This window comes from Solea solea, chromosome 15 (genome assembly GCF_958295425.1).
Source record: "Solea solea chromosome 15, fSolSol10.1, whole genome shotgun sequence".
Lineage (NCBI taxonomy): Eukaryota > Metazoa > Chordata > Actinopteri > Pleuronectiformes > Soleidae > Solea > Solea solea.
In genome coordinates this window covers 5,547,573-5,567,210 of record NC_081148.1, presented here as the reverse complement: position 1 = coordinate 5,567,210, position 19,638 = coordinate 5,547,573, and the positions used below count along the sequence as shown (strand labels likewise).

The 19,638-nt window shown below is 40.2% G+C and overlaps 1 protein-coding gene across 1 annotated transcript in view; it reads right to left on the bottom strand.

The window, feature by feature from the left end:
* Positions 1 to 19,638, bottom strand: part of LOC131474282 (uncharacterized) — a 67,039-nt gene that overhangs the window by 4,430 nt on the left and 42,971 nt on the right. The window contains exons 2-4 of the mRNA XM_058652073.1: positions 12,552 to 12,656; positions 5,589 to 5,725; positions 3,912 to 4,036 (exon numbers count right to left, since the gene is read on the bottom strand). Coding sequence (XP_058508056.1) covers positions 3,912 to 4,036; positions 5,589 to 5,725; positions 12,552 to 12,656 — 367 coding nt within the window. The remainder of the gene's footprint in view (positions 1 to 3,911; positions 4,037 to 5,588; positions 5,726 to 12,551; positions 12,657 to 19,638) is intronic.

Here is a 19,638-nt window from a genome sequence, read left to right as displayed (position 1 = left end):
GTTTTATCCTATACATGTCAAATTCCTTTTGAAAGCACAACATACAGCGAGGCTTTTGTCTGCCTGTGCGTAACTGTGGCAGATGATTCAGTATAGACTTTTAAAAGTAATCCATAATTCCTCACACCAGGACATTTGATACATCTTAGAATTTCAGATGGTAAGAATCATCAATCTTCAAATAAACAAAAATATGGTATATTTAGCCCCTGGAAAATAACCACGTCTCAAACGTTTCCACTGGATTCAAGTTAAAAAGGAGAAAAGGAAACCAAGCAAGAATTTGATTTATTTTCTAGCAGGTTGGCAGTTAATCGTTTAAAGATGCTGCTGTAAAATTTCTTGATATTGTTTTTTAGAAACAAATGTATTTCACATCATGAAATCCACTCCAGATGCACCAAAGGGAGCTGATATCACAGCACAAACACATTTAACTGGTGAATATTCTCCCAGTGTCATTGGGACATCCGTATATTCATGTATTAGAACATCTCACTAACACTAAAGCAAACAGCACTGTATTAAATCCTAACTTAATGTTCGGCTTTTGTTTTAGAGAGGTATTGATTCATCTTCATGGTCATTTTGTTGTTGTGGTGCTGCAGAATTGCACTATTATACTGAGAGGTGTCTCTAATATTTACCCTGCGCTCATTGATATAAATGGGATGGACCAAATAATGACTACTGGAAACTGAACGCAGTTTCCTCTTTCACATTTTGGTCGGCAAAGAAATCTTTTCCAAAGTAGAAATAATACACATCTCGTGATGAAAGTGGCTCTGCAGCAATAAATGTGAATATTCTAATGCAGACACATCAGAAAGTGGCACGGTGAATTTTATTTTGTACATCCTCATCAAAAAAGGTAAATGGACTTCATTTAGCTTTAAGTGCCTTTTGAACTTAGCAGCATACAAAGCACTTGACAATTTGCACCCATTCACCCATTCACACACAATTACATAGCAACAGTAGCAACATGAAGCTGTGGACTGAAGTGCCAATCGTGCAATTAGTGGCCAATCCGCTCCACCACCTGACTCTCAGTCCTGCTGGAACACAGTGGCTCAAAGTTGGATGATAAGTAACGACATTTTTCATTTTCAGTCTTTGAGTGAACAATCTCAGAGACCGTTGGCTATTGTCCGAAGATTCATTTGTACTTTTTTACTGTGTGAGAAGCTTTTAAAGGCGACATAGACCAGAAGCTCCAATTAACGCTGCGTTTGTGTGTGTATCTGCGTCATTACCTCGTTTATGAAACCCTAAAGTTTCAGAACAAACAGTTCAGCCACTGCTGAGAAACTAGGGTTTTATTGTTTTCCTGGGCTCTGCGAAGCAGATCGGCACTTCCGTATGTTGATGATGTCATCAGTATACCTCAACACTCCTCTCACCACCGTAGCGCCTCCTGGTGCGGGCACTAGTCCGGGCACATCCGGTTGCGTGCATTCAACCGCAGAAGAAGAACAACTACTCTCGTTGTAGCTGCTGAGATGCAGAGCATCCACCGTGCCAGAGGGGGAGCTGTGTATCTGAGAGCTGGCCTATCTATTACGTCACTTCCAGGTACCTGGCCAATCACAGGACAGTGGGAAAGCTCTCGTTGGCTGGCCAATCACAACACAGTCCACGTTCTGGGGGTGTGGTTTTGGTCTGAAACGGCGCGGCTGACGAGAGCGTCAGTGAGGAGATATTTTGATCGGCTCGTTTGCAGCGATTAGGAGGTTTTTAACCATGAAAACAAGTTAATATATGTAAGTAGACCTCCATAACTAACATATATGTTCGATGTCACCTTTAAATGTGTGTGGCCAGATTTTTTTAAACCCTGGTCATTATTTGGCTAATTTCAGCCAACTACATTTGAATGCATAATAATTAAATATCAAGGAGCTGATGCATTTCAGTCAACATGCTCCGCCACTGGCCAAAAAGTTAGGTTAAAACCGCAGTGCATAACTTTAAAATTTATACATAACGGTTATTTTGCGTTGTCCACTAGCATAGTACCTGTTACCTGGTACTTTTTTTAGTACCTGCTCTAGCGAGGTTCCAAGCGAGCTGAGGCGATACTATGCGTGACGTCGCCAGACTGCCGGCCACTGTCTGGTCAGAGTGACGTCACAGGAAGAGACGTCTGACATAAGAATTAGGCCGAACTGTAGATCCGTTAAAAAGACTTAACAACGTGGGTAAATCTCCAACAATTACCAGGGAAATGTCTAAAATCTCAATATTTAACAGAGGAGTCTGGTGTATTTAGGGACAACACTGCAGATCGCGACTGGCGAGCAGCATCGCAAAACCACAAAAGAGGAAGTACTAACAAATCTTTTTAATTAACTGATTCTAATGATTCAGTTACACTGAAAACAACTGCTTTACAAGTCACTAGTTTGTGTGTATGGCATGTAAAAAAAGTCAGGGCAGTTTCATGCAGCTGTGCGGTGATGACTCAGCCCATGCTGAGTAATATTTAGTGGAAAACCAACCTAAGCCGTGTCGTGCCGTGGCGAGGTGAGGTGAGTCAAGCTGGGACCATAAACCATCAACTCCACATGACTGTGTTTCTCACTGTATACACACAAAGCCTCCCTCAGTAGTTTTGCCTGACAGAGCTCATTTTTTAGATGAAGTACACAGTTGACAGTACACAGAAGTACACAGAAGTACACATCATGTCTGTTCACAAAGACCAAAACGATCAATAACAAAATAATCACAGTATGCACTGCAGCTTTCATGCAATCTGAGCATACTGTAGAAAATTATGTTATAGATGTTTTGATTCACTGGATTTTCCACCTCCGCAGCTCTAGAGGGATGAATCATACATGATGATCAATGTCCTGCTGTAATTATATTCCCCATGCTTACAGTATCCTCTCTTCACTTGGAGATGTGAGTATAAGGGGGAGTTTGTTCTCATTAGTAGAAATGACTTCTGCCGTGCAGTGTTGTGATTTGCTGTGAGAATCTACCATCTAGTCATCTACTTCAACATTACTGAGTTTTTCCTTCCTTTACTGTATTCATGAATTAAGATGTGGTCAGAGCAGCTACTGTATATGCAGCGTGTGCTCTAATCCTTTAACAGATGACTGGAAAGCCCTCTTAAAGCAACAATATCTAACTTTTCCTGGACATGCTGTCATAGCAGCAAACACAGCATGATGATGACATTTTGATCAACTTCTGGGTGTTTTTAACTTTTGAACTCACCAAATTACCTTAGAGCAAAGACAGGTTTAAGGTGGAGATGAAAGTGATTCACTTCTTCATGTTACAATGACTCACTAAAAGGATTTTGAAGCCTAAAAAATTGCACAGCTTTACATTTAAGGGAATGTATCTTTTTTTCTTTCATTTCTTACCATCCACTCCTGTCTCACGAGTGCAAACCATGCTGCAGCTCCACAGGGTTACATAATCCCGGGTAGTGCGACACAACTATACAATAGCTTCTATTCAGCTCTCTCCTCAAAGGTCAGCGCTGTCAGAACCGTTCTGGGCTGGTCAATGGCGGGAATTTATGTGTCAAAGTTCACTTAAGTTAAACTCCACACAGGAGCTGTGGACTAATCCACTGTTCCGGCAGTTTCATTTGAAATCCATTGATTTCTGCGCGATATTCAGCTTTTACCACTTCTGCTACTGTGTATAATTGCCCAGAACATGTTCCTGTTATTTTGTGCTCAGACTCTTCCCCCGACCATCATCATTAATTCTCTTCTGTGAAGTCAACTGTCGATAATGATATTTCAGCGTTACTGCAGCAGACAACTGTGTGTTTAATCTCTTAATATGAAGAGCGATATCCTCATCACCAAAACCAAACACATACTCATAAACTATTTAAGCAGTTCTGTGCATGCAGCTTTGAAGCACATAAGAGGCCTCACTTGTTCCCAGCGTGGCGCTGCTTCTGTGGATGTCGTCCCAGTTCTGCTCAAAGTCTGGTCTGGTCTGGATCGCTGGATCGACCGCCACTGTGGTGGATCTGAACATGGGACCAGAACCTGGAGCGCTGAGTGGAGCAGACGAGAAGAGAGGAGAGGTTTTGGTTTTCAAAATCCCTTTATTGACCCATTTCAATGAAAATCCAGATCACTTTGGATCAGAGGAGGAAGGGAAAAAAAATGTCAGGAGGATAGGAGGAGAAGATGAACAAAAGAAAGGAAAGCGGGAGGAGGAGTAGGAGAAGGGGAAATGATACAAGGAACGGAAGGTGAGAGAAGAAGAGGAGAAGATGAAAGGGAACAGGAGGAGAGCAGAAGAGGAGGGGAATGGGGGAGAGGACGGAGGAGACGAGCAGCAGAGTAAAAACAATAAAGAAGGTTGAAAGAAAGGAGTGAAAAGAAGCGTAAACTAACAAAAAGAAGAGAATACAGAAGGGAATACAGATGAAGGAAAAGGACAGAGGAGAGTGGGACAAGGGAGGAAAGGGAAGGAATATTAGAGGAGGAAATAGGGCAAGAGTTGAGTTGAGGATGAGAAACATAAAATAAGGGGAAAAATCTGATGAATAAAGAGGGGGGAGGAAAGTGAGGAAACCAATACATAGGAATCAAAAAAATGATGGAAATGAAGAGTAAAAAAGTGGTGAAGAGTCCAAAAGAAGAAACTGAGAAAATGATCAACAAACGAGGAGGGAAGGAGGGAGGAAAGTAGGTAAGTGGTGAGGAAAACAACAATAGACAAGGAAAGAAGAGGAAACAAATGAGAAGGGAAGTCGAGGAAATGGGGAGACGGGTGGTGGAGTTGGTGAGATGCGAATGCGGCTGAAATCCAGCTGAAAATCAATTTGACCATGCTTTCCCTCTCCCTCCCTTTGTGCCAGGAGCCAGACAGCGTTGTTGCAAGTCCTGAAATGGCAGCAACAGCGAAAATGGCAGCGACAAGACTTTGAATACCGCGAGCGTCTTCGGCCACACAACATAATTGGTCAGGAACCCTTCACAGCCATGCTGATAATCCACATTAAGCGCAGTGAGATGCATTTTTTTGGGTTGCTGTGCCAATACTGGTTGTAACCAGGGAGCTTGTTAGAGAAATTCTATTTTCTCCCGGTTATTTTTACTCCTACATTCAATCCTGTGAAGAAAACATGTCAGTCAGCACATCAAGTGTTATTAAACGTGCGTAGGCCCACATTGACAAAGTAAACCCACATTAATATTCTCACATGAGTGCATTGGTTTAGACGTTGTTGATGTCGGAGTGTGTCTGCAGGGACTATTTTCTGGCGGAGACTTGTACACACTCTCGTTGCGTGGGCCTCGTCAGGTTGTGAGTTGAAGCCCTGAGCTCAAATTGTGCATTCATATGCTATCGTACTGTATATATATATATATATATATATATTATTAAATTAAAAAAAATCTCTCTTTGGTAGCTCGCCAGACAAAACACTCACCATCACACGCTTTCGGCTACAAACAGCCAAACACACATCAGCTGTTTCCACAGATCTGTGTTTGTTTATCAGTTGTTGCAGCTCGTGAACGCAACACCGTTGAGCAGCGTGCGACACAGCTGTACAGATGTTGCATGTTCTAGGTGTGATGGCGGTTACTCACCACTCTCCTGTCCTCCTCTCCTGGTGTCGATGAAGCTTCCTCAGCACTTGCTCCGCTTTCTTCTCCTCCCTGCGCCTCCTCTGTCTCCTGCAGGCCAGCGCTCTGTAAAACTCCCTCTGTTTTAGCTCCTTCAGCCTCTGCGAGTATTAGTACAGTAGGAATAATTGGTTAAAATGGATTCAACGGTCAACATTCATAAAATACGACAAGCTGAGCATAGAGGCAGTACATGTTGTTGCACAGTTGATTTTTTTGGACGACAATCACTAGCAGGGAGTCACTTTATTGAATGATGGGTGTCAGATATGTCCCCTTTCAGCTTGTTCCAGGTTGACCTATTACATCACAGACAAAACAACTTTTCTCACTGTTGCCTCCGTCTACTGTGTCTAATATTATTTCTGAGTCAAAGCCCAGGAGTTAGAGCTTCTAAGCCAGTTTGAGTCCCAAGTTATGGTTAAGGTGAGGGATAACGCTGTGTAAATGAATGGAAGTCAATGCAGTGTCCTGAGAAGAGTAGCTGTGCAAACCTCTGTGTGTGTGTGTGTGTGTGTGTGTGTGTGCGTTTACAGTATATGTGCTTACTAAGGCAGTCAGTGTCAGTTTTAGTACAGGCCAGAGCAACTTAATTCACTTACTGAGCTCTGTCTGCAAGCTGTCTGTAAACCAGAGATACTGATATTGCCTGTGTGTGTGTGTGTGTGTGTCACAAATAATGTTAATAATAACGTCCCGGTGGGTTCACATCACACACAGACCGATGACAATAGACAGTGTGACAGACAGACAGCGAGGCGGCCAGGGAAACCAACAAATAGATAAACAGACTAAAATAGACAGACAGATAAAACACAGAGGGACAAAGAGACAGCGTGTGCGTGTGTGTGTGTGTGTGTAGCCTCAGCACTTCTAATACATACGTACAGTGTGGACAGAAATGACAGGAAACCTCACCTTAAACTGCAGTTTAACCCAACAACAGCCACTGCTGTGACTTCAAAAATAACCACGGTGTTGAATCGACAGCATTATGACACTTTCAAAGCAAGAGCTGTAAACTCTGAGCTCAACAAAGTGTTCAAATGTCTGCTTACACACACAAACAGACTGTGCTGTCTCAGGACCTTTATTTCAAATCAAACACTGAATAATCTGTGTCCTTACTTCACCTTTATGACCCTTTGGGATAAATATTTAGAGACAGATAACATTGAGTTGAACAAAATCGTCAGACAGTATTTAGTTCCGGCAAATTCAGACATCAGCCAATGCTTTGTATATTATTTTCCTACAGTCGCCTTTACATTAGAGTTTCTCAGCTTGTACTGTGGCATTCAGCAGCTTCAGCAGTGGAACAGTGCTCAGGCAGTCTGATATTCACAGGTGAGCTCTTTTGTGCCTGCGTTAATGTCAAAATGTCACACAGTTTCCCCAGAAACATTTAGTGGCCAAGCGTCCAAGCAGAGGTGAATCACACACTTTAGCATCTACAGTTTTGTATTTACTGTGGTGGAAAAGAATATGAACCCCAATGTGGACAAAGATGAAAAGTCACATGTTTATTTTGCTTTAAATAAGAGATACTCATTCTGTTATTTGCAAAAGAAACACACGCACAATGCAAACTGGGACCTACTTCAGTATGTCATTTTCGATTGTTGAGATACTAATATCATCAAGAACATGGACTGATAATAAGACAACATGCCCTCGGGCATAAACACTGGAAAGGACCTCCCTCCTACATAGCAGATTTAATTGCTTCACTAATTTTAATATAAACTTACTGCTACATGTTGTGTGGTTCTGGTCGTGGAGCTGTTTTTACGGAGGAAAAAAAAAAGAAACTAAAGCGAGGCCGGGTTATTTCTATAGCAACATTCAGACAAAGGCCTTGAAATGTAAGAGATTAAAAATAAAAGACAATAAAAACAAGGAAGTCAAAGTGGATACAGAGGACGATTAAAATAACAATTAGATTGCATTAAAATTGCATGTAAAAAAGACAATAAAAACAAGAAAAGTGGAAGATTAAAATTTCTACATATTCATCTGCGGCAAACTACAATTTAATACAATTTTTTATTTAGTCCTGATTAGTTTTAATATTAGATTTCTTAAAACGCCTCTACCTTACACCACATGTGTGAATATGAAAGCTGGGTGTTGATTCTGGGAACACGGAGCAAACGTGTCCCAGATGACCTGAGGCATCTGGAAGCTTCATAACGTACAAGTAGATCAGAGATGTGCTACAGCCTCAGACCATTTACTGCTTTATAGACAAGTAATATGATTTTAAAGTCCATCCTTTGACACACACACACACAGGAAGCCAGTGCAGTGATTTAAAGACTGGTGTAATGTGTTTCCCTGGTGTTAGTGAGGAGTCTGAACGTCCTGTAGAATAAAACTGGAGACATGAACATGTCTTGTTTACATTGGAATCTTTTAATTCTCGTCTCACTGCAGGGAAAGCTGATTTAGGATTTAGACGACGTCAGCGTCTTTTCCACTGACCCTTAGATGCAGATAGACATTCATTTGCAAGCACAGAGTAAACACACTGTGTACACTCTTGTTTTCATGTTTATTTGATGTTTTATGTTTACCTTGGATCAGATACTTCACTGTACGTCTCCCACTTCCACTTGAAATAAAAAAGATTTGCATCCAGAGGAGCATCAAAGTAAAGAAATCTGCGTCTATAAGATACACTGGGCATGAGTGTGTTGGTGTAAACAGGAAGTTGACTCTCTCCCCTGACGTTCAGAGAGTAGTACTGATGTGAAACAATCAGAAAGTGAATGCAGACAACTGTAATTGTTTCCCAGTGTCTCACTTTTTGCCCGTCTGTACTCTGGAGTATTCAAATAAAAACACACAGCCAGCAGTGTTTGTAGATTTATCCATCGGGCTGGTGTGGATGACAAATAAAGAAGAGTGTGGATGTTTCTTCAACTTGCTGGGTCTAGTCATTTGTGAAAAGCAATCTCCTCGTGTATCACAACTGCAGGGTGACACTGGGTGAACACTATTCTAAACAGTTTTTTTATCATAAAAAAAAAAATGCCAAAGTTCATAAATTAAGATGTAATTTTTCCTGGTAGCCGAGAGAATAAGACAGTGAAACAAGGCTTATGGGAACCACTGTAAACGAGGATGATATCGTTTTCCTTTCATCATTCGTACCAGCGATCAGTTTTAACGTCAAAATGACAAGTTTGAATGACAGTGGGGTTGAAAGAGTCTCCCACCTCCATATTACACGTCAGTGATCCATCAAAATCATTTAGAATCGTTTACTAAAAAAACATGCATAGTGTTGCTTTATTTTATAAATGTCTTTATCTGCTGAAGTCCATAGCTACACAAAATATTCTGGTCTGAGTTGTTTTTTTTAAAAAGTGATTTTAAGCTCATAGCTAATATTAAGCTAATATTAAAGCAGAACTTTGCAAATCTGGTTGCATTTTCGCCATTTTCCCAACAGTTTTGGTGGACGACACCACGCAAACATCCATTGTTTCCCGCTTTATCCTCAGTGTAGATGCTGTAGAGTCATTTACTGTATGTCCCTGCCGGTCGCCATCCGTTCACCAGCACGTACTCTCACAGCAGTATAGACTGGTGATGTAGCCTCTGTGCAAACCACTCATTCAGTTCCAAAAGGAAATGTGGCCATGGCTGACAGTGAACCAGAAAGTTGATAGCACTGTGTGTGTGTGTGCGTGTGTGTGTGTGTGTGTGTGTGTGTGCGTGTGTGTGTGTGTGTGTGTGTGGAGAACGGCACCATCAGAACATCTATTTCCTGCTACAGTTGCAGCCTCAAACAATACACCCTAAATGCTTTGCGCCGTCAAGTAAACCTAATAATTCTGACACAACTAACCGTGAGAGATATTACATCTCTTTCATCGCTTTCAAGTGAACAAATGATAATTGCAGCGAACGCTTTCCTCTCAGCACCTATAATTTTGCAGAGACCCAAACAGCTGCACGTTCTCTCGCTCTCCCTCCTCCATGTATGTTCCTCTCTGTTTAGATTTTAGACTGAAAAGAGAAGAGAGGATTTGTTTGTTTTTTAAACTGGGCAGCCTATAGACAAGCGGAAACAGAACTTGGCTTGTGACCAGTGTGTTGCCAGTTCGAGTCCCTGCCAGGTCAAGGGATAGGAGATACCCAATCCCCATTGCTCATTGACACTCTAAATCAGGGGTCTCAAACTCCAATGATCTGGGGGGCAGTGAGCATCTAGTCTGGTCAAAAGGTCAAGCAAAAAAGAAAAGAAAATTAAAGTTATATTGTTAGCAGACGGAGATATAAGCTCAAAATTATATCATGATATTGCAGTGATGATATTCATGATGATATTTCACAGAATTTCAAAATAAGTGAAAAAGATGGGTTTGTTTTGATATGGAACGATACATTGTTCACCATAAAAATATATGTTGATTAGGCACAATGATTCTATAAATAACAAAAACACACAAATAACTCATAATATCCAGTGGTGGGCCGGGTAGAATTGATTGGGGAGCTGCATTTGGCCCACGGGCCGCAAGTTTGAGACCTCTGTTCTAAATTAACCCCAGCAACAGGGGAGCCACATCAGGAAGAACTAATCTCTGCCAAATCAAGTATGCCAAAACATTTTTTTAACTGAATGTTTGCTTCAAATAAAAATAGTAAGAGATATAAAATATATATATGTATGTGTGTATATATATATATATATATATATATATATATATACATATAAAATAATTTGATGCATAATCTATGTGAGTAATCTATATGAGTTTGACGGCTAAAGCAAGAGAGAAATATTTCAATTTGAGAAATCTGGTAAATTCGTCATGACGCTTAATCACATTGATGCAAAAATCATAAAAATCCAAAACTGCCTAAAGGAAATTGATTTCATTTGCAGCAAACTCAGAGTGAAAGAGATGATTTTATAAGCTGTCCCCTTCACCTCATTTGGCTCACGATCCAAATAATATGACACAATATCTTTGTATATGAGGCTTCCTTGTGGTCTATATTTAACAAATTCAAATTAAAAGTAATTATGCCATCAAAGCTCAATCAAAGATTTTAGATTACTTACAACCACATTACATCCTTTCTATCACTATCAAATTAGCCCATCATTGAAGGGCATTACTCCAGATACGGCAGGGATCATTCACACGCTGTTTTGACCAAACGCTTGAAGAAAAGAAGCCAGAGTTGTTTTAAACCGAGGCACTTGTGGGGTTTTGCATTGTTATTAAGTAACCAAAACCTTGGGGGTCTGAGATGACTGACTTTGCTGCAGCTTTACTGAATTAATTCATGCATTAAATTAAAAAATCAAAACAAAGACAATAGATTAACGCTTTTCCCCTCAACCCAGTGTGTGTAGTCTGTCTGTGCATGTGTGGACACAAAAAAAAACCCAAAAAGTTTATCTCATAGTCGATAAAGACCAGTTTGACCCTTCTTTGGCCCAACTATCACTTACTGGTACCTGAAAAAATGTACCGTGTACTTTAAATCCACAGATTTGGAGCAATATATCACAGAACCTGACAGACTGAATAATATATCTGATCCTTACAATAACCCCAGGTGCTTTTCACAAGTATGGAAACAGGACATTATTCCAGACCTGCAGCATTACACAACTTCACCTTTCGGAAAAACTTTCCCTCAGATATGTAGATTTAAGATATGTAAGATAATTAGCGCTGGAGTTTGTAGCAGCGCTGAAGTTGGCATCCAGATTCACAGCTCGGCAGTTTAGGGGGAACTTGAAGGAAAATTAACTCCCAACAATCGTGCCCCTTACCTTGTCAAATTAAATGAAGGTTTTATTGATGTCAGAGTATGTCTCAAAGTAGAGTAAGACTACTTAAGACCCTTAAGTTTACCCTTAACTGCCAACTGGGAAGCTGCAAATCTGGATGTAACGACAGTAGCTGATATGACGTGATCCCTCTACAGGAGGAATCCGTTGTCTGTGGTTCCTATCACCAGTCTCATATAAAGTACTTGAAAATGATACTTGAGCAAAAAGTACAAGTATCTTACCAGAAAATGACTTTGGTAGAAGTTAAAGTCACCTTTCAGAATATTACTTACGTAAATGTCTTAAAGTACCTGACATTTACTGTACTTAAGAGCTGTGAATCTGGATGCTAACTCCAGCGCTGTTAAAAACAAGCGCTAATTCACTTACATATCTTGTTTATTTTACATGATTTTATTGCGATGTGATTGCATTCGGAGGAGTAGAATGAGGGTTAACAGCTGAGCGGCTAAAAACAACTAGCGACAACTCAGCTTTTATTTTGTAGTTACGAGTAACAAAGATGGTTAGGGGAAATGTAGTGTAGTAAAAGTAAAGGTTGAAATGTAAATAACAAATTAAAGTACAGATATGTGAAAATTCTACTTTTCACATGTGTGTTACTCTACTGTAACAAAGTATTTGTACTTCGTTACATTACAACACTGCCTATCACTCACTTCTTCTACACTTTGGCGATCCTGGAAACCTTCAACCGCAACTGCTTCAGCATCCTCATGCACAACAACTAACCACACCTTTAGTTTTTATGAAAACAGCCGGTGAAGAGATGACATAATATATCACACAACACATGTACCTGCTAATATTATACAGTAAAAACTGTATATATGCCTATGGACGTGAACGGCGTTGTTGCCTGCTCAAATGGCGTTACCTTGGTTGTGTGACGTCCAAAAAGCAAACTCCATTCTAAGATGTTGTGCATTTTGCAGTCCTTCAGTATTAGTCATCAGATAAGAGCCTATGTTTGTGTGTCTTTGTGTGTTTGCTTGTGCTGCGTAATAGAATCCAGAGTGTGTGACATTGGTCAGCAGGGTCTAAGGTGTGTGTTACACGGGGATCCAGACGGCCGGGTGTCCTGTCAAGGTGGCGTGACTCACCTGCTTGTGGTGGTGGTCGTAGGAGTTGATGTGGTTGTCAAACTGCTGGTGTCTCACGTACTGCTTATTGCACAGCTCGCAGTAGAAACTGGAGTCTCCTTCCTCCTAGATGGAGAGAGATGGAGAGAAAGGAAGGAAGTGAATGAGAGAGAAATCTTACATGCTGCACTGTGCGTCATTGATGCCTCTTTGATTTGTCGACGCTCTTTATTCTCAGTTTGGGATTTTTGTTTTAGAAGAGCGGCACAAGTTATTTTAAGACACATGACAATAAACATCCACAATATATATTCAAGAAATAATGATCCTTGCATGAAATAATGAAAGACAATCTCCAGGTAATAGAAAGTGAAGAGAACAACTGGAAGCACTTAAAAGCTGAGATATTGATTAGGCTCCAAAAACTCGTCCGCTTAAAGTAGAGTTGTTTCAAAGTTGAAACTTTTTCCCCCTCTTTCTCAAACTTGTATTGAAATAAACCTCAAGAACCACAAAACATAGCATTGTATTACATTTTTCTATATTCAGTGAACGTTTTAGTCACTTGTATTTTTAGAAAGAGGCTACTTTAGACCTCCGTGTTTGCCGCCATATTCCAGGATTAAACACTGTTGTAAAACTGTTACTATTATGGGTTTGTGTACCCGTAATTCATTCCCACAACCTTTGTAAGTTAAGGCCCTTCATCATAAAAGTCCTCAAGCATAATAAAGTGGTACATTTCCTCATAAAACTAAACCAATCAAAGACAAAAGATGATCACCTTCACGTATTTGTTGATCGTTAAAGGAAGTTTTACTGTAAAGTGGTGACTTATAGATTCATGGCGCTGATGCTGATGTAAATACCAGGTTATCAGCTACAGGCCATACTGTATTACTGTCATGTTATAGTTGCATATTTTACAGAAACAAAGTAATTGTGAAATAATTGTGAGCTTGATTAACATTTACAGAGTTGCTAATTATCCTTTAGAGAAAAGTACCTGCCTGTTATATCTTGTTTGCATAATTATTATTCATGACTCAGGTCATTAAAACCTAATTAAAAACAGTAGTGATACGCAGTCATAACCAGTATACTTTGTAAAGTATACATATATGGTGTAATTAACTGTACTGTGTACATCTGTGTGTGTTTGACGAATTCCTGAACCTGTGGGGACCAAGTTCTGTTTTGACGGTCGCTTTATTTTGACATGTTGTCCTAATGAGGACAAAAAGGAACATTTTCCACAGTGCAATTTATTACATTTTGAGGTGAAAACATATTTTAAGGTTATGGTAAAGTTAGGTTTAGGCTTACATGTAGGTTATTGGTCACTGAAGAAGGAGTTAAAGTCAGTAAGTGTGCAGGGAATGATTTATGAATGTAAGGAAACAAAACTTCCTTTTGATGTCATGGAGATCTGTGTGTGTCTGCGCGTGTGTGTGTTTGTCATGTGGAGTGATGCTGTCTCTGTTGCTTCCGATGGCTAATGGGACATACAATCAAAACTATTGATCAGCAATCTGAGTGTCTGAACACACACACACACATTTCAGTCATAGCTTTTAATACAGCAGTGTGTCTTTAGCCCACACTCACTGACATTTACAGATGTAATAATGTAGGATTTTACTTGCTTCTTCACACACACACACACACACACACACACACACACATGCGCGCACACACACACGCACACACACTCACCATCTCCATTAATGGAAGATTGATTTATCTTTAAAAGTAGAGAACATTCAATCTGTGACATGACCTTGAGTGGAGGCCTGTATGTGTGTGTGAGTGTGTGTGTGAGAGAGAGAAAGTCCATGTGTGTGTGTGTGTGTGTGTGTGTGTGTCTCCACATGCACATAACACTTTAAAACTTAGTTGGAAGAATCCAACTTTTTTTCTCTCTCTAAAAATTACTGTCGAGAATATTTTCGAGCTCTGCAGCTTTTAGGTGAAGGATGGAGTAAAGGGGAGGGGCTGTGAAAGGGAAAGACAAACAGTGAGTGAGTGAGTGAGTGAGTGAGTGAGACAGACAGACAGACAGACAGACTGAAATGTGACAGATGGAGACTAATAGAACGACAGTGACAAAAACAGAGGGGAAACAGAGGCGACCTCATTTAAGCTCTCATGGTCCTGCATTGTCCGCCATCCTCGGCCATTACCAGGGTATTTTCCTCCTTTGGTCAGCATTATCTCATCAGAGAAGTGATTACTGCTGCTCCCGTGATTCCATTAAGTAACTTATTTATGTTACATTATTCTATTACAGAACAAAACATTACATTTGCATTATTTAATCAAAGACGGCATTGGTTTGCATTATGTCATTAAAGATGTCGTTGGGTTGCATTAGCCCTCTGAAGATGGCTTTCCATGTCCATTACACATGGCTCGCTGGATGACTCGGGAATTGCTTTTCAGTAAAGTCAAATTAAAACACACAACAATTTACATAACTGCGTGGCAAACAGAATAGATGTATTGTTTGTTTTGTCGTCGTATTAAAATCTTATTCCTGTTTTTAAACGGAGGGGAAAGTTTTGTGGAAAGTGCCTGACCCACACACTGACTTACATTTTCAAAACCTGCAGATGAAAATCTTAGATGCACAAAAACAACATCCTCCAAGCTCAGTTGTTACTATCATATTTAATATGAGACCAACAAAACAAAGGGTACAAGATGCTATATATAGGGTAAAAGACTTAAAGGGTGAAATACTATAATAAAAAGGGGCATAAAACATCAAATAATCTACATTTCAAGCAATTCCACTCCCTCAGTCGACTTGAAATGTATTACTTTTGCTGAAACAAAGCTGTCGGCTGTAACTAATTTGATTTTGATGTTTTATAAGTGCCTTGAGAAGAGAAGTCTGAAGTGTGAAGATTTGTGAAGTGAAGCTCCTCTGCAGCTCTCTCCCCCAGCCCCAGCCTCACATGGTGGCTGAGCTTGTCCTGTAAATGACTTTTCTTACTGACGGATGTCTTTTGCTCTGTCTCCCTCAGGGTTACGCTCTTTCTCACACTTCTCTCTGCACTAATGACTAATGACGGTCAGTATGTAGATGGGCATTTTATCAAGTTTTAAGGGTCAAGGTAGGTCATTTTTAATCTTTTGCCAAAGAGAGAAAATGGCCACGGCCAATACATTGATCATTCTTCATCTTCATCTCTGTGCTCATTCATCACTGTGTTGCTTTAAAAACTAATGACAAGGGCAGAGCCCTTTTTATATTGTATACTGTATGTAAAATGCAAGAAAACCTAATGTTGGAAAAATCAAAGCAGTATCTTGTTCTTGACTTATATGCAGGACGTAGAAAAATGTCCTTTTTGTGATTAAATTGCAGTGTTTTTATTCAGTATATCCTCTTACTACCTCTAGCTAGAAGGTTACATTTTTGGCTATACCTGTCGTACAATCTTCTACGATCGTTTAACCCCGCCCCATGGTCCAGCCCCTCATCCCCCTAACAACAACACATCATATGATTGGTCGGATACCATCGTGTAGTCTGTCAGTCCAGCCCGTTCTCATTCAGAGAGCAGCAGATACTGTCACTGTCCCTCAGCGTCGCCTTACAGACACACTAGGTATCCATCTGCATCTGAACGAGATGCACATTTAGACGCTCACATAAGAGTGTGATGTCCACTATGGTCCCAGCTCTCCACGCCACGCCACAGTATAGGTTGGTTTTCCACAACAAAAATAGTACCTACTCAACGTGGGCGGAGTCGTGATTTTGTTTTACACGCGACACACACACAAACGAGTGACTAGTGACTTGTAAAGCAGTCGTTAGAATCAGTTAATTAATCAGTTAACTAATTTGTTCAGTACTTCGTCCATGACTGGAGCACAGACTTCGTCTGACACTGGACTGAAATACAGCAGCAGGGTTTGTGATCAGCAGTGCTGTCGCTAAACACACCAGACTCCTCTGTTAAATATTGAGAGGTTAGAAATTTTCCTGGTAATTGTTGGAGATTAACCCACGTTTTTAGGATTGTTCAATCTTAGTACCTGGAACTATGCTAGTGGAAACTTAACTGTGCCGTGCCGTGGCGTGGCGTGCCGAGCCGGTGGAAACATGCCATAAGCCTAACCTGGATTTTTATCCCAACCCTAACCTTAGTCCTATCCTAGCCCCAAAACCCTAACTTCAATCTCTGATGCTTATTTGACCCCTTCTCTGCTCTGGGTGTCTAAAAGTGCTGCCAGTGGCAGTGGGTTTACATTGGAGTCAATTGAATGCTTGTCTTTCACACACAGAAACATACCTTGTGCATCTGTTGAGGCAACACTTTGACAGAGCTGGACTGTATATGACGCTCTGGGATGAGAATGTGTTGGTTGGTCACGTCAGGGCATGAATTTATGGATCTGTGATTTCCTAATGTAAGCGACACTGTGAAGTCTGACCTACGTATTACAGTCGGTTGGCTCTGGTCTCAGTCTGTGACCCCATGACCTCTGTCTGTTTATTACATGCAATAACTGACTGTATATGTATGTAAAATGGTACATAATCTGAGCTATAATAGCACTGCAACAAGATTTTTCATCCATCGACGTAAAAATAAATGGAATTTGAATCGAAAATCACAAGTGGATTAAGTTCTGCTCGGGTCTGGGTCCCAGGCCAAGATTTCAAATGATTTATGAGTCCAAGTTAGGGATGGACATGAATATTAGATTATCCGATTATTAGTTTGATTAAAAAGTTGATCAGGTTTATGTTTTAAATCATTTTTAAACCTGAAGAGAAGAATTTTCTCTCCAAATCCTCAAGGTCAAGCTCAGGTCACATTAAAACACACCAGGATGTCTCCATAACAGCAGAGTTTCAGAGCTGCAGTCTCAGTGGCAGCGTGCATGTGTGCAAACACTGATGTTTTACCCTGGTTTCCATGTTAAGGATATTCAGGTTAGCTACGTTTACCCAAATAACTAAGAGACAGGACAGAGAATCACGACAAATACTCACTGACCTGAAATAAAATAAGTGTTGCAGAAGAAACACTCTGTTTATCGCGCTGTTTATATAAATGAGTATATAGCGTGGGACATTTTAGCAGGAGGACCTTGTGGTTCTGTCAGTGTGTGTTATAGTTTTGATCATAGTTGTGTCCAAGAAATTGGCTTTAAGAAAGTCCAACAACAGAGTGTATCAGTGAGACATCGTAAAGAAAGTCACTGCCGTTTATCTGGAAACACTGACTCAACCTTTGAGAAGCTTTTGGTGAGGAAAGCTGATGCGTCATTCAAGAGAAAAGGAATATGATATTAGGCGTTTTTTTCCCCCCAGTGCAATTTAATTGCTTAATATGCAGCCAAAACAATGTAGCTTATACCTGCATAAGAACGTCATATTCTCCACTAATAACCAACTTTTTATAGGACTATATGGAGCTGTTGACTCAAGAGTTATTCATTTATTGAATTATTCATATATATGTGTGTGGTAATTTTCTGTGTGTTTTATTGTACTCTATTATTGTATGTTTTTCATCATGAGTCCTCTCTAGAAGCAAACAAGAAAACTAGTCCTTCTGGGACAATAAAGGTTAAATTAAAAGGGAAATGAAGTGAAACGAAAGTGTGCGTGCGTATATATGTGGGCAAATAATATTTCCATCCATCCATCTTCTACCGCTTTATCCTCCACATGAGGGTCGCAGGGGGGGCGCTGGTGCCGATCTAAAGCTGGCGTAGGGCGAACGGCGGGGTTCACCCTGGACAGATGGCCAGTCCGTCACAGGGCCATATTTAGAGACAAACAACCATCCACTCTCACACTCATGGTTTTGAGTATATAAATCTCAGTGTGTATATGAACACATGCATATGTTTGCACAGGTTTAGTGGCACTCACCCTTCATACAATCAGAAGAAGTGCATTTCTGTAATTGGAAGAAGTAAAAGTGATTGACCTGCAGCCCTACAGCTCCTTAAATGCACCACTCTTCTGACATGAAAGGAACTATTGTATATTATATTTTATTATATTATATTATATTATATTATATTATATTATATTATATTATATCATATCATATCATATCATATCATATCATATTATATTATATTATATTAGTGGCCTGTTCTAGTCTTCTAGGGGGAAATTAATTTGCTGGGAGTCTATCCAGACACTTGGTCATAGCAGACCAGCAAAAAAAACAAAAACAGACCACACTGTTTCCTCATATTGCATTTTAAAAACCTTTATTGACCTGTGACTTACAGCAGATTTTTTCCCCCCAAAGTAAATGTAAACATTTGAGGTATACATATATATATATATATATATACATATACATATACACAATGGGCAACCAATAATATTGTATATTTGCCCTTTCTTTTTGATGTTTCATAAGGGTTTTGCCCTTAAACTTTAAAGACCAGACTTGATTTGATTTTTGATATTAAGATCACGATTCAGTTCGATTTGATTCTCTTTTAGCGCAGATGTCGCAGGTCTGTCTACATGGTGTCATGAGTGATACAATGTCCATCATTTGTTTGCAATGTGTCAAATTCAAATCATTTATTAACAATATGAAGGTAACAATAACCAGTAAATGCTTAAATCCAGGGTTTTCCACCACTGAATAAGGTTGAATGTGTGGTACAAACACGTCTTTAGTGCTATCACTTTAGCGCGGGGTGAATTTTGAGGGAGTTTCGCTCCAAATAGGATGGAAGTGTTAATGGAGTTGTTTACGTAGTTACTTCTATGTAGGGATGTCCCGATCGGATATTGATATCGGTCCGATATCAGCCAAAAAACGAATATTGGATTACATCGGAGTGCCTCTAAAATCTCCAATATAAGCGCTCCGATACAACAGTCCATTCTGCTCCAGCACTTCTATCCAGCGTGTTGGATGCATGTAGAGCCCACGTGATCACAACAACAGCGTGTGTGTGCTACTGATATTTTACAGGCTAAGAAGCCGCACAGAAAGCGCAAGTTAGCCATTAGCACCATGCTAGCTCATCCTGAGGCGAGCTGCTAAAACAGCATTATTTAATAAACCAGCGCCACCTGTCGACTTTCACCAGCCTCCGTTTGTTA